Raw genomic sequence first — 25,734 nt, 5'->3', positions numbered from 1 at the left:
ACAGAACAGAACTATTTTTTCTTTTATCTTTTCTTTTTGGCATCAAATTATTTTAGGCTTTTCTTTTTACTTCAATTAACTTATCTCATACTATACCCTATTAGTAAAATCAATTGGATCGGTACCCAATCTCCGAGTGTTTCCTTTCAATTAATTGTTTTGGGGCTGGTCATTATTTTTCAGTTCTGAATATTCGGTTTTACCAGTCACATTTTTTAGTTTTATTATTGAATAAGTCTGATCTCGCTGGTTTTTGCAAACTGGTGGAGGCTAATATTACAAATTTTTTTATCTTTATTCGTATTCATGACCATTTCTGTTTTCATCTCCTCATTTTCCTTGATACTGTTTCTATCGGGAATTTTTTTTTTTTTTGAGGTCGACATGGATTTAACTGTTGAAAAGGGAGAAGGTTTTTGTGTGTCTGACTTTTGGGATGAAGGGGTGTAAGCGTGGTTTACTGTTACTGTTATGTGATTGGGGTGATTCTGATTACTGGATGAAAGGTTCAGGTGTGACTAAATCGAGCGAGGGGAAATGTATTAGTAGATATAATTGTAAGATAATGGTGAAGGACAATTGTTTAGACACTTGATCTAGGGTGTGGCAGGATTCATTAAGAATTGTTTAAAGTGTTCAACAAAGAGGTTTTGAATGTTCATGGAAAATTTATTAAAAAGTATGTAGATTTCTGTCATTTGCATAGAATATTTACATCATTTTTTCTGACATATTGTCTATTTTTAATTACTGCATATGGTCTATTTGTATTTTTTTAGTTTTTGTTTTTCAAATTCAGTTCGAAATAGTGGTTCTGTTCTGACATTTTTAATTTATTTTTTTTATTATTCTTATGACCCTCTTTTTCCTAATTTTTCTGTCTTAAGTATTCTTTTTGAAAATATTTCATCGGTTTTCTTCTTTTTACCGCTTGCAATGGATGTGTTATGATTGGAAGTCAGTTGATTATGGTTGGGATTCGTTATTTTTCTTGTTCACGGTTTAGTCTGTTTTCTCATACTTCATTTGGTGAAAGGTTAATTACAGATGTGCAATTCCAATCTTTTTTTTTTTAAATCCTCTTGTGGATGTGGGTTGGAATTTGAATTTGTTGTTTTACTTCTGCTGGGATAAAAATTTGTTTTCCTGCACTTCATATTTGTTACTATCATAATTTGTGTTAGAAAAAGGTCAAACAATAGTCCTGTGAAATTTGTTTGTCTTGTGATGGGGAATTCAATACATTGTGGATGTGGCTTGTACATTTCAGTTGTGGTGAAGTCTATTATTTGTGATCCTTTACCCTATGGATTTACCTAGTTGTTCTCGCTGATGCAGTAGCACTACTTTAATAACTCTTAATTTTCAAAGCAATATACTATTATTGTGCCAAAGTTGTTAGATTGTGATTAGATTTTTTCTAATGTTATATTTTTTTCTTATTAAGTTTCTGCAATGGCTTTAATGTTGTGTTTCTGTTCTGTGGTGGACTTTTTTCTTATTCTTAAGTTGTTGCTTTGTGCAAATTTGAGATTTTTTTTTTTTTGGCTCTATAGTTTGTTTAGGAGTTTGTGCTGATAACATTTTGTTTATGGAATAGTTGTAATATATACTGATTTGGTTACTAAGTGTTTCTTTCTTATTTTTTATTTTATGGAAAAATTTAAATTGGTGATGATATCATTGTTGACTGTAATGGAAGCTTGCATGTTGTGCCAATGTGGATTGGATGCTGTCAAAAACATAAACCTTTATTTTTTGTGTGTTTAAGTGTTTTATTTTTTCGCCAACTTTTTTTAATGTGCAGTGACCATTTCAATTTTGTTATTAACCTGCAGTTTTTATATTCTGAGTGTAATGGCTTTAATTTTATGTCTCGTATTGATGGTAATGTAAGCATTGAGACTTCTAGTTATTCTTGTGGAATTTTTATGTCACAATAATTTATATTGCTTTCATTTGTTTTTCTATCCTACAATCTCTTTAATTTTATTTAGAATTCTTATATAAGTCTTGATCCCATTGTGATTGATAATATAGAGTTTCATAATTACACCATTTTCATGTGTCAGTTTTTTGTAGGGATAGAAATGTTAATTTTAAATTTTTAGGGTGTATGTCTAATTTTTAAAAGTTTTGTCATATTATATTTTCAAAATCTACATTATTTTGATTAGTGCATGTTTTTGGCAGGGGCAAAAATATTATTTTTCAAGTTTAATCAATATATATGTAATTTTTGAGAAATTTGTTGGTGTTTTAAATATTTCTGTTGTGTAGTAATTTCCACAAACATTTCTGTTCTTGGGAGGCTTTATGACATTATTAAACTCTTATAAATAAGACAGTTGTCCTCCAAATCTGCATATTGCATAAGGAGTGTACTTTTCCGGAAACTTCAGCCCTTTCTCTCATTTCATCTTCACCAAAACACTTCATCAACCGTCCTTCTCCACCCCTGTGAGATCACACCATGCTGCCACCACTCTTAGACTTCGTCTTCTTGCACCATGGAAAGGTAAGCATTCCTTTTTGTTTTTTATTTCGATTTTGGTTCTAAAATAGTTTAGGGTTTCCGTATGCTTAATTTTTTTACTTAAATCAATTGATCTCATTCTAACACATATTTGTTAAATCATTTGAAGTCTAAAAATATCAAAACTTAACAATCAGAGAGTATGTTATGTCGCTTCATTTTTTTTTTTTTTGGGTGTGTGTTTTGGAGTACAAAATATCCTTATGCAATGTGCCAATTTTCACCTAATTTGACTTTTTAAATATTTCATTTCTGCCTTTATAATCTTCTGCAACCCCTTCTAATTAGAATTTGGAATTCAATTGCCACACTTCAATGATGGTTCCGAACATGAAGAGCAGTCATTCTTGAATTGCAGCAATCATTTTGTTAGGAACCTGGAGATTTCGCGGACGGCACTAGCAGCCTTCAGCCTCAATGAAGTATGCGGTTGGGGTTCCCAGAGAAACGAGGCTCACTGGTGGGCTGTTGTTTGTTTGCTTCCGATGTAACAGTGAATAAATGCAAAAAACAGAATGTAAATTGATATTCCAATTGTAATAATTTCGTTAAGAACAAGACAATCAGTTTTGCATTCCCCTGGCCTTGGGTTACAAAATCAAACAGCACACTCAAAAGACTCAGACTAATATTCTCCCTACAGACATTATAATTGAAGTTCCCAAACGGTTACAAGCAATCAAAAGAAATGCAACAACAACACAGCTAAAACTCTCACACAGCAACATGGCTAAACCCTCACTGATTACAATGACTCAAGGAATTCAAGAAAGTTCAGTGCCATCCAGCTTTTGAGAGGCTGGAGCTCTCCCTCACTTCCCTTCTACTTCTTCTCTTCCCTCCTCCCCCATTTTCTTCTCCAGGTCCCTATTTCTTAATTCCTCACAACTGCTCTCCCAATCCCTGCATGCCAGCTCAGCTTTCAATATCTTCATAATTTCTTTTTTTTCCAGCATGTCCCAAAACTTTTGCTGCCTGTCGGCTGCTTTTGCTGCTTCTGGAGTGCTGCCATCTGAAGCTCCCATAAAGTGCTTATTAGAGTCACCACCACTGCTGCCATCTGCATTAAAATTACAGCCCTCTGCCACCATGATTTGCTTTCCAGTGTCTTCCTCTGCTCGTGCCTTTCTTCTTGCCTTCCCTCCTCCTTTCTTCTTCTTCACATATACTTGGGCTCTAACACATTTGTAACTAAATTACCTGCTTAACAGCTTCTTAAGTTTATAGTAGTACTAAATTTTTTAAGTAGGGTGCTGGTGTAAGTCTTTTCTGTGGTCCATGAAAAATTAAGAAAAAATACAAAAGCATAAACTTTATACTTGTGCTAGAGTGTTCCAAGGCAGGATGACTTGGTTGCTCTCTTCCTGAATCTATGAATGATTGCTATTGTCTTCTCCAGTGATGAACTCTAGTTCCCTCAAAAGAGGACAAGTTGGAATGGGAATCTTGACTGAATTTTTTCTGCTTTCAGTAATGCTACTTGCTTTGGAGCTTGACTGGAATTTTTAACTTTGATGTTAATAGCTAGCTAGTCTTCATATACTGTGCAACTTGTGACGGTAAGTCTCTGATATTATATATATTTATTTTTTAGAATAAACTTCCTTAAAACAAAAAGATTATCTATTGCAGTTGACTGTTGAGGTCTATTATTTTTAAGGACATACTGTTTAATATGACTGTCCGATTGTTGTTTCTAATAGGCAAGATGCAAGAAGAGCAGAGGTGTTGGGAAATGCAGCTAGAACCATCCACAGGCAGATTCATACTTATATTGGAAGGAAGGAGTTTATTGAGATGCGCAAAGCTATTGTGTTGCAGTCTCATTGGTGGGGGATTCTCTCATCTACAAAACCATTCATGTTTAATTTTTTGTTTGAGTTGTATTGTCAGAAGCAATCGTGAAGTTTTCTGCAAATACACTGCCAAGAAATCTTACTTAACAGTGCGGTTGTTTGCAATCAGATTGCACACAGAATCAAGAGTAATGGGTGCTCACAACGAGTATAGATTCAAAAAGCAAACATAGGCTGCAATTAATGGGCAAAGAATTGTATTTCAATATTCACTGAAAATAGACTCACACTTCGCATTTTAAACCTGGATATATCATTCCTTTCTAAATGTTAAGCAATTACAAATTTCGTTGATTTACTTATTAGCTGCAATTGGTTTTTCTTTAATAGGCAGTTACAATATTTGTTGATTAACTAATATGGAGCCATTGACTCTTTCTTGTTTAGGCAATTACGAGTTTAGTTGATAACTAATATGCGACCTTTGGCATTATTCAATCCAGACTTCTGGAGGTTTTTTGTTTTAAACTTGGTTATGTTTCAAAAACCTTTTTATACTAACATGTGAGATGTGTTTGCGAAACTGCAGCTGCAACTTCTATTCTTGATGGACACCTTGAATTCAACAGAGCCTTACTATAGCAGATGTGTGAAGCCTAACAATGTCCTCAAGCCAGCAATTTTTGAGAATGCCAACATAATTCACCAATTATGATGTGGTGTGAGTACCATGTCTGTCCAGTGTATTGTTTGTTTGTTATCTGCTTTATGAATTGTCAGATTATAAAACTTGCTTCCGTACTTACAGTTCCAGAAGTCTAAGTAAGTTTTACTGTCTTTCTTTATTTAGGGTGTCCTTGAGGTAACTAGGATCAGTTTTGCTGGTTATCCTACGAGACGAACATTTTATGAGTTTCAACACCATTTTGGTGTTCTAGCTCCAGAAGTTCTAGAAGGAAAGTAAGTTGTACCTTATTTTCCTTTCTTGCAGTTTATATGATTATTATTATAATTACTGTTTGTTTCTACTTAATTATATTTCTTTTTTCTTCTTCTCAATAAATATTCATTGCCATGTCCATTATCATCTCCTCCTGTTTGTTGATCCATTTTTTCTTTTGGTGCATTGGGTAGAGACCAAAATCGAGTCAGAATAACAGTCACTATTACTTTTCTTAGATAAATAATGTTGATGGTTGTGCAAGCATTTAGATTGAACCGTTAAACTTGTCTTTTGCTGTTTATTGTGTTGAGGTTCTTATTTAATTTTTTTTTATTTTCTTGGGAGTTCTATATCTGAAACTACAGTTAAATTGTTTAAGTCATCTTTTCTTCTTTCTTTTTTTTCTTACTGTTGTGTTGTCTAATTTTTATCTTTTTTCTTGCTCAATATTTTTGTCATGTTGTATTGTTGCAATATGGGTTTATTACTTATTTTTAAATTTTATTTTGTTTTGTAGTTTGTGATTTATAAGCCTTTGGGTAAATGTTAAGGAGATGTGATGATGTTAGGGCTCGGGTCTATGTGAAAAGGAAGAGAAGAGGAAGAAGAGCGAACGTGAAGGAAGGCACCAGCAATATCAATAACAGAAAGCAGAGCATTGGAGCGGAAGGCAGCAGTCCAAAAGCTGTTGGTGATAGTGTTGGTATCAATATTAGTAAGCAGCCCAGGGGAGCTCCAGATGGCAGCATTTCAGTGGCGGAAAGGACAACAGACATGCAGCAAAAGTTTAGGAGTATGCTGGAGAAGATGGAGATTGTGAAAAGATGGGACACTGAGTTGGCATCTGAGGATTGGTCGGGTGACAGCAAGGAGGACAGAAGTAGGGAGCTGGGAGAGGGAAGTGGTCACTTTTTGGAAGCAAAGAAAGGAAGGGAGTAGGGAGAGTCCCAGCCTCTCGAATGCTAGTGGGTGTGTGGGTTTTATTTTGCTTGAATCATTGCGGTGAATTATCTTTTGATTGTTATGGTGCAGTTGGGAAATTTCTTGTTGATTAGTTATCGGAGAAGTTGATTGTTTGTGTTGATGGGAATAGCAAATATGCAATGTAATCAAACTCAACATTTGATATAATATTTCAGTTAGATTAATTGCTCTCTTGTTCTGTTTACTTGCACTATACACTGTTACATCCAAATAGAAAGCCAAAACAATCTTCAGTCGTCTTACAGCCTTAGCCAGGAATTCCGTTTTCACGACACCAGCAGAGGAGTAAGAACACTTGCGCACCGCTGCACCCTTCAGGTACCTATCAGATGATAACATTTTGTATCTGAGATAGTTGTGGATTGGATTCTCTATTTGTTCATGATTCTAGGACAGATTTATTAACTGAATTTATTCGTAAGTGTTACTTTTCTTAAAAAGATAAATTGGGTTTGTTTTCATTGTTGATTGTAGTGGAATCTTGCACGTGGTGCCAATGTGGACTCCTGCAATGAAAAAGCTAGTAAAGGATTTCATTGATTGGGTGATGTAAAATACGTAAGCCTTGATTTTTTTGTGTTTAAGTGTTTTTTTTTTTTTTTTTTGCCTACTCTTTTTGAAAGTAACTAGCAAGATGGTTGTTTTGGTTTGGTTATTGACCTGTTGTTGTTTTATTCTAGAGTGTTGAGAGCAGGAGGGTTGTTTTTTTTTTTCACCTCGCACTTTTGGTAATGCAAGCAGTAATCTAAGCATCCAGACTCCTAGTTGTTCTGGTGTAATCTTTTATTTGACAGGATATGATTATGTTCGAAAATGGTGGGTCTGAAGTGGGGTTTAAGTGATTGAATATGGGTTTACTTATTTATCCTCAGCAATGGTGGCATCAATTTTTATGGTTTAGGGTTGTTGTAGGCATTCTGATTTTATTTCAGAAATTGCTGTTGCTTATAGCGGCTTGAAATAATTAAAGTTGTCCTGATGTCTGTTCTGTCTTTACAAATTACGTGATTATGTGTGTTCTTATGTTGGTATCTGAATCCATGGTTGAGGGATGTTGCCATGCCATATACCCATTTGTTCTTGCAGATGGAGTAACATGACTTGGGTTTTAAATTTCTCTTAAATTTTAAAGCAAATTGCTATTATTATGACAAAGTTGTTAGATTGTGCATAGGTTTCCAATATAGTTTATGTTTTTTCATTTAAGTTTACTAAGTTTTTCTGGATTTTTGGATTAGATCTGTTTAGAGAACCAAAATATGTAAAAATTTCTCTTTAATCCAAACAAAAGAAAGCTAAGAAAAATTTCTTCCATTATTTGAGCTACATGGTATGATTTTTACACACAACATTGTCATGTTTTGCTTAAGTTTAATGATTTTTGGAGAGATGTCTGAACTGGATTTTTCTCATAGTTACATATTTGGAGAAGTAATTTGAAAGATGAATTTTGGGTTTTTCTTTCTGGATAATGGGGCAAATATGTGAACTGAATTTTTCTTAGGAGTTAATTATCTGATTTTTTTTATTTTAAGATGAATTCAGTTTGTTTTTAATGTTAACTGTAATGGAAGTTTGCAGGTGGTGCCAACACCAATGCCTGTAACAAAAAGGCTAATGAGAGATTTCAAGAGGTTACAAGAAGACCCGCCAGCCGGCATCATACGGGCAGCTCAATCGAACAGTATTAACCTATGGAATGTTGGGATATACAGGTTAGAGTGGAAAGAATGTGTACCAATCCATTTTAGTTTTGCCTATGATGTTTACCTTATTTCTTTCCATTTATCAGCATGTTAAATGGTTATTTCATTGTACTTTACAATGAAATACATGTGCTTATGAAGATTGGAAGAATTGGAAATTTCAAGGGGATTTTTTGTTTTGTTCTTGGTATTCTTTTATATGACTCTGTTTTTTAGGTTCTCAATTGGTGTCGCCATTTAACTATATGATGTTTTAGTTACTTTTTTCATGAAAAAAAACCTATAACTTATGCACAAAGGAACAAATGGTATTGCATTGAATGTTTAAATCGCCTTCACTATAATATTTAGGTTGCTTTTTACTCTATAAATGTCATCATTATTGTAATTTTAAGCATGATGCATGGTCTCACAGTTGCGCTTCTGCACTTGTGTGTCTCATACTTAGAATGAAAGGGTTGTCTCCTTCCTGTTCACTCTATGTAAAATCAGCTTCCTGTTGATTGTGTTCTTCGTTATTAATTGACATGAAATAATGCTGTTGTTTTTATATAGCTCTCTTAAGTATATTTCTCGGTTAATATCACCTAAAGCATTGTTTGTGACTGGATGGTAGTATGCTTCTTGGTGGATTGGCTACGTCAAAAATTTATGTTGCCTCGGTCTACTTTGTATTTCTCTGCATAAATTCTATTCAAATAATGCATAGCGAACACAATTATTGTTACTGATAATTTGCAAGGAAGCTAAGAAGTTTTTCTTTTTTATGTTACAAGGAGCGAAAGAAGGATTTGGAGAGAGCATCAACATGCTACTTCTGCATGCAACAATCTGATTGATCTTACTATTCAAACGCTTCAGGTATCATATTTTTATTTTTTGCCCTGATATAATAAAATAAAACTTAAATAGATGAAAATTCAACTCCAATTCTTGTTCTTGTTCTTATTCTACTTAGTATCTTTTCTCTATTAAGTTTTTCTTATCGTATTCCTGTTTATTCTGTTTTTGTTTAAGTCTATTATGTTCCTATTTTAGTTTCTATTCATGTTCTTCCTATTATTATTTTTTGTTAGCATGTACTGGTGAACTTATTATTGATAATCAAAATTGGCTACATCACCAAATGAGATTCTAAATCAATGAAGTTGTTGTTTCGATTAATGAAGATGTCCTATGTATAATAAAGTCTAATTATTATTCCACTTCCCCAAAATAAGAATAGTATCAAAGTAGGAATAGTAAATGATAATCGGAATTATATAAGGAATAGTTTTGAGAATAAGAATAAGAATAGCATCAAAAGTGTGAATAGTATTCATACCAGAAACTGGACTAGGAATATGATGGAAGCCTTATTTCCAAAGTTCATTTTCGTAGGCCCAAAACAAACATCTAGAAGGGTAGCCCACAATATGATCCAGTTGGAAGTATCATGAGATGCAGGGTTGATGCGGATATTCTAGGAAATTCAAATGAAATGCTAGAAGTGGAGAAGTACAACAAGTGGCTGAAAGTGTCCCTGGTCATTTGGAAGGAAATGGGCTAGTGGGAAAGAGGCCAACGTGTGCAGAAGATTGGGCATGCAATTAGGCAACCATGAGGAAAGAGGAAAGGAAATGTTGCCTATAAATACAGGTATGAAGAAAAGAAACGGAAGAGTTTATTAAATTATTAGGAGCTCTTTGTTAACTTAATTGCTTTAGTGTTCTGTTGTTGTGTCTTTTTATTTGTTGTTCTATTGTTCTGATTAATTGGATTGTTCTTGCATTGGTTGTTTCAATTTCTGTAATCAGATGTTGTGATTGCTAATGGAAGTGGTGCTATTATTTCCCTTCACATTAAGTATTGAATTACAATTGGTTTGTTGAATTTACATTCTAGAAGTCCTGGATCTTATTTTGACACTTTTCTTGTGAGAAATCTACTATCTTGAGTATTTTGGAAATTTATCTGAAGACATTCTTCTACTAGAATTCTCTGTTCTATAGGTTTGAATTTTTTATTCTACAGGTCTACAACTACTTTTCAAGCCCTGATGAATGAAATTTTCTAAGATCAATTAAGACATTTTATCTTTGTCTTTATTGATGATGAGGCAACGGCCTAGATATTCAAGACCAATTAAAATTGGAATGATGAAGCAACGGTCGCATTCGAAGCCCTCAAGAAAGCCATGACCACGATCCCTGTACATGCCATGCCAGATTTCACTTAGGCCTTTGTTGTTGAAATAGATGTCTCAACTAATGGAATTGGAGTTGTTCTTATGCAGGGTAGTCAACCAATATCCTTCATGAGTCATGCACTATCACAGCAGAATAAGGCAAAATCAATTTACGAAAAGGAGTTGATGGTCATTGTCATAGCCCTTCAAAAATGGCAACATTAGTTATTGGGAAGACATTTTATTGTCTGCATCGATCAAAAAAGCCTCAAACCCCTTACGGAATAGACAATTGTTAGTGGCGATCAACAGAGATAGGTTACGAAGTTATTGGGATATGATTTTGAAATTCAATACCACCCTGGGGTAGAAAACAAAGTTGTAGATGTTCTATCTAGGCTACCCTTGTAATTAATGTCACTGAACTCTCTCTCTGCAAGCCATGGGATAGACAATGCCATTATAGATGAAGAGGTTTGCCATGATGCTCACTACAAAGGTATGATACAGGATTTATTAAGGGATCCAACAAGTCACGCCAACTTTGAGTTGAAGCACGACACTTTGTTCTACAAAGAAGGATTGGTTATCACTCCTTAATCCGATATTCTTCCCGCAATCGTGAATAAGTTCCATTCTTCCCCATTCGGAGGTCATTCGAGATTTTTTCGAACTTATAAAAGGATTGTTGTAGTGTTCTATTGGCTCGGCATGAAAAAATTCTATTAAGGACTTTGTTGCAAGTTGTGAAACGTGCTAACGCAACAAATATGAGGCTATGAGTCTTGCAAGATTGTTGCAACCCTTGCCAGTGTCTGATAGAGTTTGGGGGGACATTTCAATAGATTTCATTGGCGGCTTATCTTAATCTAACAAATATGATAGTATTTTAGTGGTGGTGCACCGACTAACAAAGTATAGTCACTTCTTGCCTCTCTCTAACCCTTACATAGCAAAAGAAGTAGCTGTCATATTCGCCAAAGAGATTGTTCGTCTCCATGGTTACCCTCATTCAATTATGTCTGATCAAGACAACTTGATGATAACCGCTCTTCAAATCAATTTTAGAAAATACTCTTAAATCGGATAGTTAATCTAACATATCTTCTAGGCGAGGAATAGGAAGCGATATTTGATTGTAATTTTGTTAATTGCCCGTTTATCCACACACATCCTCCAAAAGCCATCTTTCTTGGGTGCAACTAAGGTCGAACAAGCACATAGGGTTCTGCTCTCTCGCACTAGCCCTTTCCTAAGCAACTCTTTCACTTGCTTTTGTATTTCAGCTCGTTGCATAAGAGGCATTCTATAGGCCGGTTGGTTTGGCGAAGGTGCTCTTGGAACCAAGTCGATAGCATGTTTGTATGCTCCTCATAGGTGGTAAACCATGCGGCAAGTCATGTCTAACCAATTCTACATATTCATTCAATATTAGCTTAACTTTATGAGGAAATTGAAATGACTTTTTACCCTTATCACTATTCACTATCTTGCTAACCAAAGCATACATAACCCTAAGTTCTTGGCTTTCAATTTCAAACTTCTCGGTAGACAAAGTACCTATTAACCTTTTTGTTCATTGGAGGAGCATTTGTTTCTTTAGCTTCTTACTTAAGAGGGTGCAAAGTATACCTTTTGTTGCCCTTATAGAAGGAGTAGGTATTAGGCTTGGTGCGATGTTCCATATCATGGTCACATAACCAAGGTTGACCCAAAAAGATGTGACCAACATCCATAAGAACAACATCACATAAAGCCTCTTCATCCAAACTAGAACCTATGTTAAATTTGGTCAAACACCTCATTATAACTAGAATCTCATTGCCCTTCTTCAACCACCTAACTTGGTATGGGTGCGGATACTTCTCTATAAGTAACTTCAATTATTGTACTGCCTCGATTGAAATAACATTCTCCATATTTCCTCCCTTTATAATTAAGTAACATACCTTACCACCACATAGAACACGAGTTTAGAATATGTTGCACTGCCTCCAATCTTCACCCTCTTCCTTAGTTGTTGCAGTCATCAATCTTCTAACTACTAAGGACTCCTCTTGAACTGGATGAATATCAACCTCACTCTCTTCATCAATATATTCATCATAAACAGGTTCAGCATTCTCAATAGCACTATCAAACTCCGCGAGGTTCATTGTTCGTCATGGACAAGAATAGAAATAATGTCCCTATTCTCCACATGTAAAACATGGAGATTGTGAATTGTTGCCTACCCTAAAAGCATCAGGACTAGAATTATTTTGAACCTTGTATTACACAACACTTTCCTTTTTTGCTTCTATCAACTTTACTCACACCTCTACCTCTTGCTTTAATGGATGTGACAGCCCCTCTGCTACTACGTTGAGTTGTTTGATCTCCCTGAAAAGTCTGATTAGTGTTAGGATTGTTTGTTGTTCTGCCAAACAAAGGTCTTCTTGCACCATACCGCAACACTTTCCTTTCGGCCATTAGAGCATACTGATGAACATCTTCAAGATTAAACAATTGAACCACACCCATCTCATCTCTAATAGATCTATTCAACCCTACAAGATAACGTGAAGTCATCTATTCATTTGTCTCGCTTAAACCAACGCGAATAGACAAATTGATGAACTTGAAAGTATACTCTTTGACTAACATGTTGTTTTGCTTCAAGGAATGGAATTTCTCATATAATTTCATAGCATAATCAGCTAGCAAAAAATTCTACCACAACTTTTTCTTTATGTGTTCCCAAGTGTTAATTTTTGCCTTGCCTTGCACTTTGCTCTTCAACTCATTTCCACCATTGAAGTGTAGTGCCTTTCAATTTGAGCTTAACAAACAACATCTTCCAATTTTCAACCATTGGTTTCCACTCAAAATATGTTTCCAAGCTAGCCTCCCAATCTAAATAGTCTTCGGCATGCATCTTCCCATAAAAATCAGTAACTTCCACCTTGACTCCACCATTCAAATCAAGAGCATGCAGTAACCAATCTTCCAATCCACCTCCCACCACATTATTTACGACTCCAACATCATCAAAGGGGTTTTCATTCTCTACATCAGCAAAATCATCCTCCAAACCACCTTTCAATATGTGAAAAGGGTCACGATAATCTTCAGGAGTCTCCATACAAGCTACCACAAGTTCTTGCCGCTGCAAAGCTTGTACAGCCCACGACAAATCTTCAATCATACTACGCATTCCAGCAAGCTTTGTTTGTTGTACCTGATTGCCTCTCCCATTATCTCTATCACGTCTAACCATTGTGAAGGAAACGAGCAGAAACCCTGAACGGCTAAGGATCTTGTTTGCCTTTGATACCAATTGATGTGGTAACGGGTTTGAATCAAGAAAAGGGATAGAAATCTGTTCTGAGATGGTTAGATTGAGACTAAACCATAAAGAAAATTTAGGGTTTAGAGAAAAAACCATAAACGATAGTTTTTATTGATCAAAAATAAGATAACCCTTGTAAAATGGTCTTAAGAGGCTATTTACACTAAGATTACATCACCCATTAAAATAAACCCTTACTTAAAAAAAAGTCACATGCTAGTCACATGACTGTTTTATTAAACAAATATTAGAATCATATTAAGTAAATAAATTCGGAAAGGAATTCTCTTGCATCACAAATCTTAGGGTTTATGACTTCTTGCAAAAATTTATCAATTTATTGAATTAGTGGTATGATTAATCTTAAGCATATTATTTGACATTTTAACATATTCTTTTTTGTAGTGGCAATTAGAGCATTTAATTTTTTTCCTTTTAGATGTCACTCCTGTACCAATTACACAAAGAACTCATCAATGTTATTTGAAAATTATATACATGTTTTTTTCTTTTGATTGTCAACTTTTTGTAGCCCTTCTAAGTGATTGGTTGGATATTGTAATTGTCTAGTTTTTAGTTGCATTTTAGTTGAAACTTTGTCATAGGAAAAATGGTTATGTTTACTTGAATATTATTGGGTTTTTAAGTAGACATCCATACTAGAGAAATTGCATTGTAGAGTCTTGCATCCAATGTCGTTGGCTTCTTTTGTATGAGATTAACTTGTTTATGATTTCTCAATTTCCTTAAGAATAATAGTCTACCTCTTTCAAATAAGTATCCATTTATTTTGCAATCAAAAGATCTGGGGTTCACTTGTTATCTATTTTTGTAAAATAGTGAATTAGTGCACTTTGAGTTAATAAGATTACAGAAGTTATAAAGTGTTAGGCGGCTTCCCTAAATTTTGATTTGTAAATGTAATTTTTCAAAGGTTTAGGGTTGTTCTCAATATTTTCCTAAATGTCATTATTTTGATGAGAGTCAATTTATTAGAAGCATGAGGGTGTTTTGGCTATTTTATCAAAATGATGTTGGGTTAACAAGAGTTAGTTTCTAGTAAGTGATAAAATGTCAATTTTTAAAGGTTTAAGGTGTATATGCAATTTTTCAAATTTTTGGATATGTTTTATATTTTCTAAAACAACAATAATTTTGATATGACTAAGTTTCTATCAAGGGTGAAAATGTCATTTTATTTTGTTTTGGCAATGTATATGTAATTTATTAAAACGTTTGGAGGTCTCTTAATAATTTCCATAATGAGGTTGGCTTGATAAGTATTAAATGTCATTTTTATAATTTTGGTTATGTCTATGAATTTTCAAAAGTTTGGTTTGTTGAAAATTTTTTTGACCTAATCTAGAATTTGCTTAACCTTTTTAATTGGAACAAAAATGGAGATATCATATAGTCTTAACAAAAGTTTGAAAACCAAAAAAAAAAGAAACTATTTTTCTCACTCAAAACAGCCCCACTAAGAGGGGAATTTGTAACTTTATTGATTAGTTATAGGACATATATCATTCACATCTATTGATACATGTCAAATTGTCATTTGTAGGCATTACAAAGGTCCAAACTCATGATTTGACAAGTATTGGATGACGTGGTAGATATATTTGAATTTTTTTAAATATTAGGGGTCTTTAAATATTCACTAGAAAGATATTATTTTGATATTTTGTCGTACCAAACAAGGGTTTTCCTATTGTAATAATAAAGATTCTCTTTGGTTTTCGATTACCATCAAGCCCTTGCAAAGTTCAAAGTCGGTGCAAACGCTTTTGTCTTTACGTTTGTGGAAAACGAATTGATGAGTTTACTACTTCAAACACATTCATGTCTTCACTTATTGGAAAAGCAAAAAGACGAATTTATCAATTTGTTTTGACAAGTTAATAAATGAGTTTTATTCAAATATTTCTATGAAGTTTATTAAATGTTTTGAACTAAATACATATTCAAAATAATCAATTCAGTGATATCTTCTTTTAAAGGGTAATAGTTCTGAAATGGGGTGTTACAGTAAAGTATGAAACTAAATTGCTTGAGGGAGCAATGGAAGCAACAAATGAGGAAGACTGCTTATTTTTTTTTATATTTGCGATATTTTTTATAATCTACACTAGTAAGAGTCAAGGATGATTAAGTGTGTCCTTCAAATGATTCAAAACAAAGATCTAGGTGATCATCATGAGCAACATTGGTAGCACGAGTAGGTCATCGATGTAATTTGTAGCATTTCTCCTTGGTATGCGCTCACCAATGATAATAATCACACTTGGGTCGACTTCTTTTGCCACCATGGTTTCATTACTCTCCTCTGGTAGTATTATGAGGCTTAAAAACTAGAATGAAACAGTCAACAATTAGAGATTCTATTAGGAAACATGAAGTAATTAAGCAAACACTTGATTGAGAGAAGGCATAGTAACATTAGCCAGAGTTTGATCTTGTACTGGAGTAAGATCAGAGCTAATAATGGTAAGGGTTAAAATCATGAAGAATTTATCTTCTTGTGTCAAATCTTTTACAAGAGACTTACCAACATGTTGTAATAAGTTAAATTATGTCTTAAGAAGGACCATTCTGCTAAAGAATTCTGACATACTCATACCATGTTGCTTTAGATTAAGCAATAAAATATTGTCGCTAAATATCATCAATATAAAGCAATTTAACCTAATTTCATATCTCAACACAAGTTTTATAAGTTTTATAAATAGAATGAAGTTGGGATTCAGTTATATGCCATAACAGACTACATAACAAAATATCAATCTTAACCCATGTAATTTTATCTGTTTTTACATCTTCAGCCTTAACAATCAAGTGATCCTTCATCTGTTGTCCCATACACCAGAATTCAATAGAGGCGATGCATGAGCTATAATTGACACTTCTTACTAATTTATCAATTGTGATTGTAGGAGGAGAAAAAAAAAAAGAAAATAACCTAATTTAGAGTTGGATCCTTCAAAAGACATGGTTAAGTCACGAGATTACACAAACTTTAGAAAATATGAATTGATAGGGACCTGACAAATCTAAAAGATGTTCTAGTTGATTCAGAAAAGACCAAAATCTAAGTAGGAAGGAAAATTTGATAAGATCAACTTTTCTGATGACGGTGAAGGTGCGTTTGACAACAGACAAAATGATGGGGCTCTAGGGTTTTACTCGCTAGCGTAGTCTAAGTTCATTGGTATTGGTGGTGAGGTGTCACGCCTTTAAGAGACAAAGATTGGTGAAGGAAGCTATGAGAAAATCAAGCGGTGCATGGAAGCACATATAATGGCGAATGGTGACGCACTTTTGGGTTTTGTCAGTGAGAGAGAGACAATTAAGTTGGCGTTATTGGATTTTTGATCCGATACTGAGAGGATGGTAGTTTAACCTTCATAAAAAAAGTCATAAGAAAATACACAATTAGGGTTTTTGATTTTCCAGCTTTGATACCATGTGAATATGAAATATAAAATATGAAATAAATTGTAATTCTTGTATATATTGATAGTAAGCAAAATACATTTATATGTACTATTACAATAAACTATAATTGGAAACATAATAAACTAATTTCTTATTTTACTGATCCTATCTTAATATAGTTTTGATTCTTATCTTAATATAATTTTATACAACATACGGTTAATGAGAGCAATACTCAACACATTATAAGCCCATTCCCAATTCCAACCTATTACCATTTCCATTCCTATTCCAATTCCAAGCTTATTCAAATTCCAACCCATTCCTATGCTCATGCTTCCCACCCCAAACCCATTCCAATCGAAGCCCCATTCCCACGCGTATTTCCATTTCCATTCGAAGCCCATTTTATTCCCATTCCCATTCCTATTCCTACTCCAATCCCAATCTATTCCTATCCTAAGTCCATTCTAATCCAAGCCTAAGCCTCATTCCCTATCTAATTCCCAGTTTTATTCTAACCCCATTCCTATTCCCACCCCAATACCACCGCCATTCCAAGTCCAAGTCTATTCCCATGCCCATTCTAACCCCATTATGATTCAAACCCCAAGCCCAAGGCCATTCCCATTTCCACTGTAAGCATGTTCCCATTCTAAGCCCATTCCCTATTCCCCTTTCTATTTCATTCATTTTCCAATCTCATTCTAAGCCCATTCTTATTCCATTCCAAGTCCATCCCCAATTCCATTCCAATCCAAAGCCTATTCCCACTAGGCTTGGGCTGGAATATAATGGCCTGATGTGAAAAGAATGGGCAGTGGGCTAGAATAATAATGAGTAGAAAGCGGTTGAAACACTAAAACCTAAACCCTACCATGCTTAATTTGATTATATATAAATCGTGTCTCAGAGTGTTCTTCTAAACCTTTAGAGATAATCCTCCAAAAATGCTCATATAACATGTTTAATTTGATTATAGCATTATGGCAATTGATGACTTTATTAAAACACAACAGAAGTTTAAATTTAGGAATTTCATTGATAAATACTCCTGTTGGGAATCCCTAAAATTTCCTATTCTCAGCCAATGTAATTAAAATAACCGATAATGAACTATAGGAAATAGTTGAAATTTATATTGATATTGATTTTGTTTATGAAAAACAAAGAGTATCTTGCAATGATATCACTTGTAAACAAAAAAGAGATAACAAAAAACCACTCCTAAGTTTGGTTTGCAAGAGGTTGAATTCTATTTCTAAAATTGTTTAGCTTTTGAGAGGCTAAACTCTCCCCTTCAATCAGTCTAAGCTGCCTAGAAAACTCAATATCAATATTCTCTTTTTCTTCTCCTATGTCTCTAGTAAGTACCTAGGTAACTCTTCTTCTAGCTTGAACTCTCCTCAACTTCCTCTGCAATTCAAGCACTTATCTACTATGCTTCTCTTCTCAACAGCTCAAGCAATTCACAGTTAATAGAACAATTTAGGGAGACAATTTCTGGAAATATATTCTTGTATTGAATTACTGTAATATGTGGCAAATTTACAATAAAACTTCAATACAAGTTTTTCTCTACTTCTTGGAACTACAATTGATCCCTATTAAATAAAATAAACTACTAATGTGTTAAGTAATTCAAGAAGTCTATAACTGTCTCTTAATCTCTCCCAAGTTCTTCTAAAAATGTTTGCCCTCTCTTAGCCCCCTCTCCAGACTTATAAGCTTTCTTTTCCAAATTGTCTATTTAATCTTTGTCTACCACTTTTGATAATAAATCTCCTTGTGGTCCAATACCCTCTTTTGTAAATCTTCATTTTGCAACCTGTTTATCTCCTTTTTTTTTTTTTTTTGGCTGGCTTGACAACTGTCACCTTCATCAATTTGCCACTTATGTCCATCATTCCTTCTCTTTCTTAGTTCTTTCTCAATCTTGTAGGAAATGTAAACATGGGTTCTAACTGTCTCGCTTTTTATTCCTTTTCTTTCATTAGGTATACCCACGTGGCCTTCTCCCTTAAGTAGTCCTACTCCTTTTGTACCCATAGGTCCATTGTGTTTATTACCCTTTTTTTTCTACCACTATAACGAGTAGTAGTCCTAATATTATATGCTCCTTTGAAATCCACCGTGTCTTGAAAGTGGGGGAGTTAGATTTTTTTCTTTTTTTATATCAAATGCAAAAGGATAACAAAAAGACATTAAAATATTAGTTTTATATTTTAAGTACCTCATCATGTGTCTGCCACTTCTAATTCCTTGTCTTCGGTATGTGCAAACTCCTTTTTCTTTTTCCTTGTCCTCTTCACAAGATAACATCACTCATAATTTCCAAAATTTGCAACGATGATTCAACCCAAACTTTTCATCACATCAGAAGCAGAGTCACATCACCCATGTCAAGTGATTTTTGATATCCAACAACCTTAAAAAATTCTCATCCTTCTATGCACTTGAAACCGACACATTGGAACTTGTAGGCTCCTTGTGCAAGTTAGGCGTAATTAGCTACTTTGTTTGTGTTTGAAGATAGGTGGGAAAAATTGGATTGTGTTTAGTTTAGGCTTGTAGCTTGATAAATGTATGGTTTTGAGTGGTGTATGTTTGGGTTCAGGGTTTTGAGTGGGATTAGGTGGGTTGTAACTCCTGGGCCATGTACGTAATAGTTTGGTTGGATTAAGTGAAAGTGTATGGGCTGGAAGCTATGTCTGTATCAAAACTGGAGTATAAGTGGACTAGGGTGGGTTGTTGTATGTTAAGGTTGTAGTGAATTGAAGTGTTTGGGCTAAGGTTGTTAGTATGATAAAAGACTCGCAATGGGTTATAGGCTTGGGTGTTTGGATTAAATGAAGTGTGTATGGATCCAAGTTGGGTGTCCATCACCTAGTTATTTTCTTCGACCTTTCATGTCATCTCCATTAGCTTTAACTTCATCCTTCAAATTCATTCAGAAATACTTTCAAGAAGATATCGTTAAAAACCTCTCTTAATGGTGTTGAGAGACTCAAATCAACAACGATACTCACTCACCAAATCATTCTTCCAGAAATATTAAAGCAAGCTCTGCTTCATATTGTTCCAATTAGCGATTGGTTGTCATGATTTGCACAATTGTAGTCAACTCAAAGCTACTTCTCCCATGCAAACAACAACCATTTTTTATTTTTCTTATGTTGTTAATTGATTAACCAAAAAGTAACAATCAATATAAAAGACCTATCCAATTAGGTTATAATCAATGAAAATTGGTAATTCAAGTTAACAATGGAGTGTATTTTATTGACTCTACCCTAGTTTTTGCCATTTGCCATTTCTCGACCCCTATCACCTTCTCCAATTATTGTCTCTTCATCCATCATTTGTTTGTTTCATCTCATCGATGGAAGTTGTTCCATCAACGCTATTCCTTAATCACCACCAAAGTACTCTTTATTTATCTTTAGTTCTTTTAACTCCCTAAGAATCCTTCATCGACTCTACAATATCCTCTAAATTCTCCATTCTCAAGTTCACATTTTGCAATTTCATATCTACTTCATCCATCCTTCTTCTCACAAATTTCACATCTTTTTATAGCCCAACTACCTTGGTCTTCATTCTTGTCAGGCGCTATTACGAAATTTTTAAGAAATCCCAACAATTTCCAATCCTCAAGCAATATAATTAAAGTAATGGATAGTGAATACAAGAAATAGTTGAAATTTATATTGATTGTTGGTTGTGTTTATGAAAAACAAGTAGTTTCTTGCAATGCTTCCCTTTTTATCCATTTTCTTCACTTAGCTATAGCCATGTGCCTTCCCCCTTAAGGGATTCTTCTCTTTCTTTTGGTGCTAGTAGATCTATTTTTCATCCCCCACTATAACATATAGTGGTCCTAATAACTCACAACCAAACAAGTAGAGGACCTATGGATAAAGAGAGTAAAAAATAATTCGTATTCAAACTAAATCTCCAATTTTAGTTTTCTATAGGGTAGGCATAAGCAATGAACATACTTAACATTGAAAACAAGGGCTTCTCAACCCGTCAAGTCTAGAGGTAGAAATTAAGCTTCATCTTTTTCCCTTATCATCCTATTCATGGTCTAAAATCGACAAAAGTAAGCAAAAGACCAGATAGCAAGAAAACTTATTACATTAATGGTTCACTTGATTCTTGAAATATAGAACTGGAAAATATATCAAAGAAAGTTAACATACACACTGTCTCCCTTGCAAGAGCTTCTAGATTTTCTAGACCCCTAGGTTGCTTATATAAATCAGGATCGTAACAATTTCCAAGAGCAGCACACAAATGCTTTAATCTGTCCAGGCATTGCAGCATGATCTTTTACAGATGTCAAAACACTCCATACCTGTATGCAAGGAAAAACTATTTTTTTAATTTGGGACATTCAGATTAAAAAAGACCATATATACTAGTAATAAATTGGAAAAAACATATAACCTCTTGCTTCACCAACAGACCCTAGCTTAATAGGGGGTGGTAGAGCATAAGGACATTCAAAAACAAATGTAACACTTGGATCAATCAATTCATTATCCGCCAAACTTGCAGCATACGATCCAGATTTTTCATACACAATATATCAACGCCACTTTTCATTGCAAGTCACGTCCAAAGATTCAAGTAAGAAATGTACTTCTCTATTATAGCTAAATTGCAAGATTAAATCAATTATACTTCTGAAAACTGTACAAAAAATCTTGAGGCAAACCTTCACACATGAGTCCATGAGATGTGTGAATATTTCGTTCGGCGATTAACAATGATCAGGCTGCAGTAACAATTGTTTAAATTTAATTAAATAAGCCATTCCTTAAACGGGTAAATGTATTTTGGATCATTTGAAGGGTGAAATTGAAACGACTACATGTGAACAGTTGGTTTGTCATCTCCCATCTAATGTCACCAACATATTCAATGCGCTCAGTCATTGCAAGGTATATCAGAATGAGAAAAGAAAATGAATACTGGAATCTTTTTCAACTTCAATTTTGAACCATGGATAATGCAAGAATCTGGTAACAGTTAGCTTATCCCATTTCCTAGTAACAGACAAACAAATTTATGGTAGTATACTCACGAAACAATTTCCACACACCACCAAATGTGTTAAACCTTGTCACTTGTCCTGACATAAACAAACACTGGTTAGTCCCAAGAATCCCAAATTTTTTTCATATTTCCTTGTTTCCCTAGCATACATATAAACAATTTAACAAATTTTACAGAACCAATATTACCTTAGATACATTCATGAACACACTTACAGCCAGAGTAACAAAAGTCATTAACCTCAAAATCCACATATAACATGTGTAAATTACTTTAATTGGTAAACCATGCTCACCAACTTGTTGATATGCATAATTAAACTCTTACCATTGAATTTACCCCTTCCTCCTCCCAAAACACTTTATGTATAACCTAATGGCTAAACCTTCAGAATCAGCATAACAATCTCCACAGCAAAAGGTTAGAATAATCGAGTAGCTCATGCAAACATTCAAGCGATTTTGCTTAATCATTTATAAAATTTAAAGCAGCATTTCTTTATTTGTTTGGTTTCTGGGTCTATAAATTACAAACCTCTGTCAAGTCATAGCCATACATCAATAACCATTAAAACCCCGGCTGCCTATACTGAATTCAGCAAGCTCGTACTTATAATTTGGCTAAACATGAAAAAAGGATGGGTAATTAAAAAGATTTAGATAACAGACACATAATTGAGCAAAGAGTCATGGTGCAATCACATACTTGGAAGAGGAAATGCAATAAATCTTGTCATACAACAAAAAGAAACGAAAATTAAAGCTATAAACACAAACTGGTAACAGGCATTGTAGGAGCCCATTATTGAAACAAAATTAAACCTAACAAATACATATGCTGACGCCAATGCCAGCAATTAAAACCAAATTGAGACTCTAACCGTGCAAATGAAAACAATAAGAAAGATAGATCTTTAAGCAAATATAGAGTACGTGTAGTAAAATTATGGGATCAGAAAAGGGCTGACCTATTAGAATAACTTGAGAGAAGAAAAAGGTCAGAGGAGGGCAAACAACAAGAAAAAGTCAAGATTTTCGTATATATCATAATATAAATAAAAAATGATATATATTATAGATGTATTGAATTAATATAATATAATAAATATATTTTATAATATAATATATATTATCGATATAAATAGATATATTTTTTAAGAAAAATAATAATATAATAGAAAATAATATGAAAAATTTTAAATTTTTTAAAATGTTTGTGATGTTTTTTAAAATAATAATATTTTTATTAAATTTTTTCATTTTTTATTATTATTTTATTTTTTAAAGTTACATCATACACTATGATATGGTATTTAATATAGGATATAAAAAAATAAATTTTTAATTTATAATATAATACACCATTTATTTATCATGATGTTAATACTCCTTTTTAACTGAAAAAAAATGAAAAGGTTAATTGCTATTATCAAGTTAAAGGGATTCCTTTTTGTCAAGCGAGTGAATTAAGTTTCGGAAATACCCTTAATAGTTTAAATTATTACGAATATGCCCTCTATATAACCAAACCTCCATTACTTATGTTCTATTCTCTTGCCGCCGCTGAAGCTGTCAAGCCCCATGGTTCTCCTCTTGCGACTGAAAGGTTGAAACCCTAGCTGAAAGTAATTTCTTGCTATTACTTCCTCCGACGTTCAGAGTTTCTGTCTTTTCTCTGTCGTCTGCGCCGATCGTTGCTGTCGGAGTGTTTGATCCAGGTTAGTGTCCGACTGTTTCTTGTGTGATTAGCAGATACGCAACAGATCTGTCAAGTATAAAGTAATAAAGTGAGTGTTTTAACCATTTTCTCATCAGTGATTGGTGATGATGGTGTATTCTCTCTGGCTCTTTTGTTCAAGTTAATGCTATAAATTTAAGTTGATATTTTAGAACAAGAACACAACTACCTTACATTAGACTAATGATTGATAATTGATGTTATAAATCCTAGCCAAAAATTGAAGTTAGAATTGCTTGACCTTTCTATTTTATTTTTTCAAAAATTGCAATGTTTATGTCATGCCCAGAAATTTGCTATCCCTACTACCCGTCCTTTAGATGTTTAAATTTGGGCATTGCACTGGCAAGTGTTGACAATTCTAAAATCCTTAACCCTGTCTCTCTTTGTTGTTTGTGATTAAATGAGTCTTAAACACTTCATCATATCTTGTAACTTTATTGTTTTTCATAATTTTCCATCACTAATTAAATTGATCTACATTCTACAATATACGAATTTTGCTATTTGTATTTCTTTCCATCTGTGTCATCTACAGGGATATTATGTGGGTTGCTATTTCCATTTAGGTTTACCCTTATTGTAAGGGTGATAGATTGTGTCAATTAGTTGCTACGAGTGATGCTGATGGTGAGATTGTAAGTGGTTTTAATCTTAGTGAACTAATGAGTCTGCTGTATATTGCAGTCAAGAATCTCTCTACTTGAAGAAGTAATTGATGGCAGAAATAAGTCAGGGTATACTTATTGATATTGTGGACGAGGATTGGATGAGAGACACTCTTCCTGATGATGGTAATATTTTTGGACCAAATGAAAAGATAAGAATCTCTTCATGGCTCATTTGTTCATATTCTATTTTTGTTAATGCAGAGCTGGAATTACCACCAGTGGTTGATCGGCCTGATGATGCTGAAGACTCAAGTATGCCCATCATTTGACTAATTCCAATTTTCATTTAGATAGAAAATTAATTTATATGTAAGGACAAAGGTTATATCTGTTTGTAGTTGATAATACTACAAAATTGAGGAATATGTTTATCAAAATTACTGTACACTAGTCACAATGTCACAATTACTTTATGTTGCTTTACCTGTAAATTTTGTAATGACATCTACTTATTTTCATTTTCCAGACCAGGAGACTCAGCAAAAGAATGAAGAGACATGGCATGATCTTGCTGTGATGTCTCAGTGAGACTATACGATGTTAAGTGTGATCTTGCATAGGACCCTTTTAAGGTTGTTAATGTTTGTTATGTTAGTTTATGTTCTGAGCTGTAACTAAGCACTGCTTTGTTGAAATGCAATTCACTCATTTGAGCCTTGTTTTCATCTTATATAAATGCCAGAGAAGTCCGCAAAATGCACATCCTCGTACAAAAGACAAGTAAACAGTTAACACCAAAAGCATAATGTCTTCCTTTGGCATAATATACACAAACAAAACATCTTATCACCATAAACATGGGCAATGGTAGAAATTCGTTTCTGATTCCACTCAATATTACACAACTTGCTATGTACGGAATGGGGATCGCAATAAATTGAAAGAATCAATATAAGAGTTTTTAGTTTTTACCAAAGTTTCAAAAACTTGGCTGGAATGGTTGATTTAATTGGTTGAACTTAAAACTAGTTCTAAGTTCGGTCTAATTTACATTAAAAATTGGTTTAGATTTTGACTTGGTCAAACTTAATAAATTAGATGAATTAGTTAAAATCAATACAATTATATTTGACTAAAATTTGATTATTTTTTAATAATTTGATTATTTTATATTAGATTAAATCAATTTATAAAAGTTTGTAAAGAAAATATTAGATCAAAAATAAAATTAAAAAAAAAGAAAAAATGACATCTCATATTTATTGAAATAACTGCTTTATAAAATGTGAAAGAACTTTGGTTTTACCTTTTCATAACATAATAGGCAAACTTTTAAAGTTTTAAAGCATCATGTGTAGGGGTGTTCAAAACCGATTAGCAAATTTTTTAAACTGAACTAAAAATACCAATTAAATTAACTAAAT

The 25,734-nt window shown here is 33.6% G+C and overlaps 1 protein-coding gene and 1 long non-coding RNA gene across 9 annotated transcripts; both read left to right on the top strand.

Annotated features, from left to right (window-relative positions):
- Positions 1-6: 6 nt before the first annotated feature.
- LOC123227990 lies at positions 7-9,804 on the top strand. Of its 8 annotated transcripts, none has more exons than XR_006504583.1 (12): positions 7-2,518; positions 2,895-2,996; positions 4,008-4,095; positions 4,240-4,365; positions 4,922-5,053; positions 5,183-5,292; positions 5,793-6,240; positions 6,474-6,577; positions 6,734-6,817; positions 7,841-7,974; positions 8,742-8,826; positions 9,346-9,804. It is a non-coding gene; the product is annotated as an uncharacterized LOC123227990 (long non-coding RNA). The 8 variants fall into 8 exon arrangements; XR_006504588.1 differs by having other exon boundaries at positions 2,878-2,996; positions 5,845-6,240; XR_006504585.1 differs by having other exon boundaries at positions 2,878-2,996; positions 6,505-6,577.
- A 13,696-nt stretch (positions 9,805-23,500) lies between these two features.
- Positions 23,501-25,027, top strand: LOC123227312 (anaphase-promoting complex subunit 13). The gene is made up of 4 exons (XM_044652058.1): positions 23,501-23,679; positions 24,387-24,493; positions 24,572-24,622; positions 24,837-25,027. The coding sequence occupies exons 2-4, from the start codon at positions 24,418-24,420 to the stop codon at positions 24,896-24,898; spliced, it is 189 nt and encodes a 62-aa protein (XP_044507993.1). The 5' UTR covers positions 23,501-23,679; positions 24,387-24,417; the 3' UTR covers positions 24,899-25,027.
- The last annotated feature ends 707 nt before the right edge of the window (positions 25,028-25,734 follow it).

This window comes from Mangifera indica, chromosome 10 (assembly GCF_011075055.1).
Source record: "Mangifera indica cultivar Alphonso chromosome 10, CATAS_Mindica_2.1, whole genome shotgun sequence".
Lineage (NCBI taxonomy): Eukaryota > Viridiplantae > Streptophyta > Magnoliopsida > Sapindales > Anacardiaceae > Mangifera > Mangifera indica.
The sequence above is the reverse complement of the archived record's forward strand: the minus strand, read 5'-3'. Positions and strand labels throughout refer to the sequence as shown.

What these genes read in the sequence shown, in the direction of transcription:
- LOC123227312 (XM_044652058.1), top strand. Translation starts at nt 24,418, where the DNA reads ATGGCAGAAATAAGTCAGGGTATACTTATTGATATTGTGGACGAGGAT. An exon ending in AGACACTCTTCCTGATGATG is followed by an intron (nt 24,494 to 24,571) that starts GTAATATTTTTG and finishes TTGTTAATGCAG; the next exon opens with AGCTGGAATTACCACCAGTG. An exon ending in TGATGATGCTGAAGACTCAA is followed by an intron (nt 24,623 to 24,836) that starts GTATGCCCATCA and finishes TTCATTTTCCAG; the next exon opens with ACCAGGAGACTCAGCAAAAG.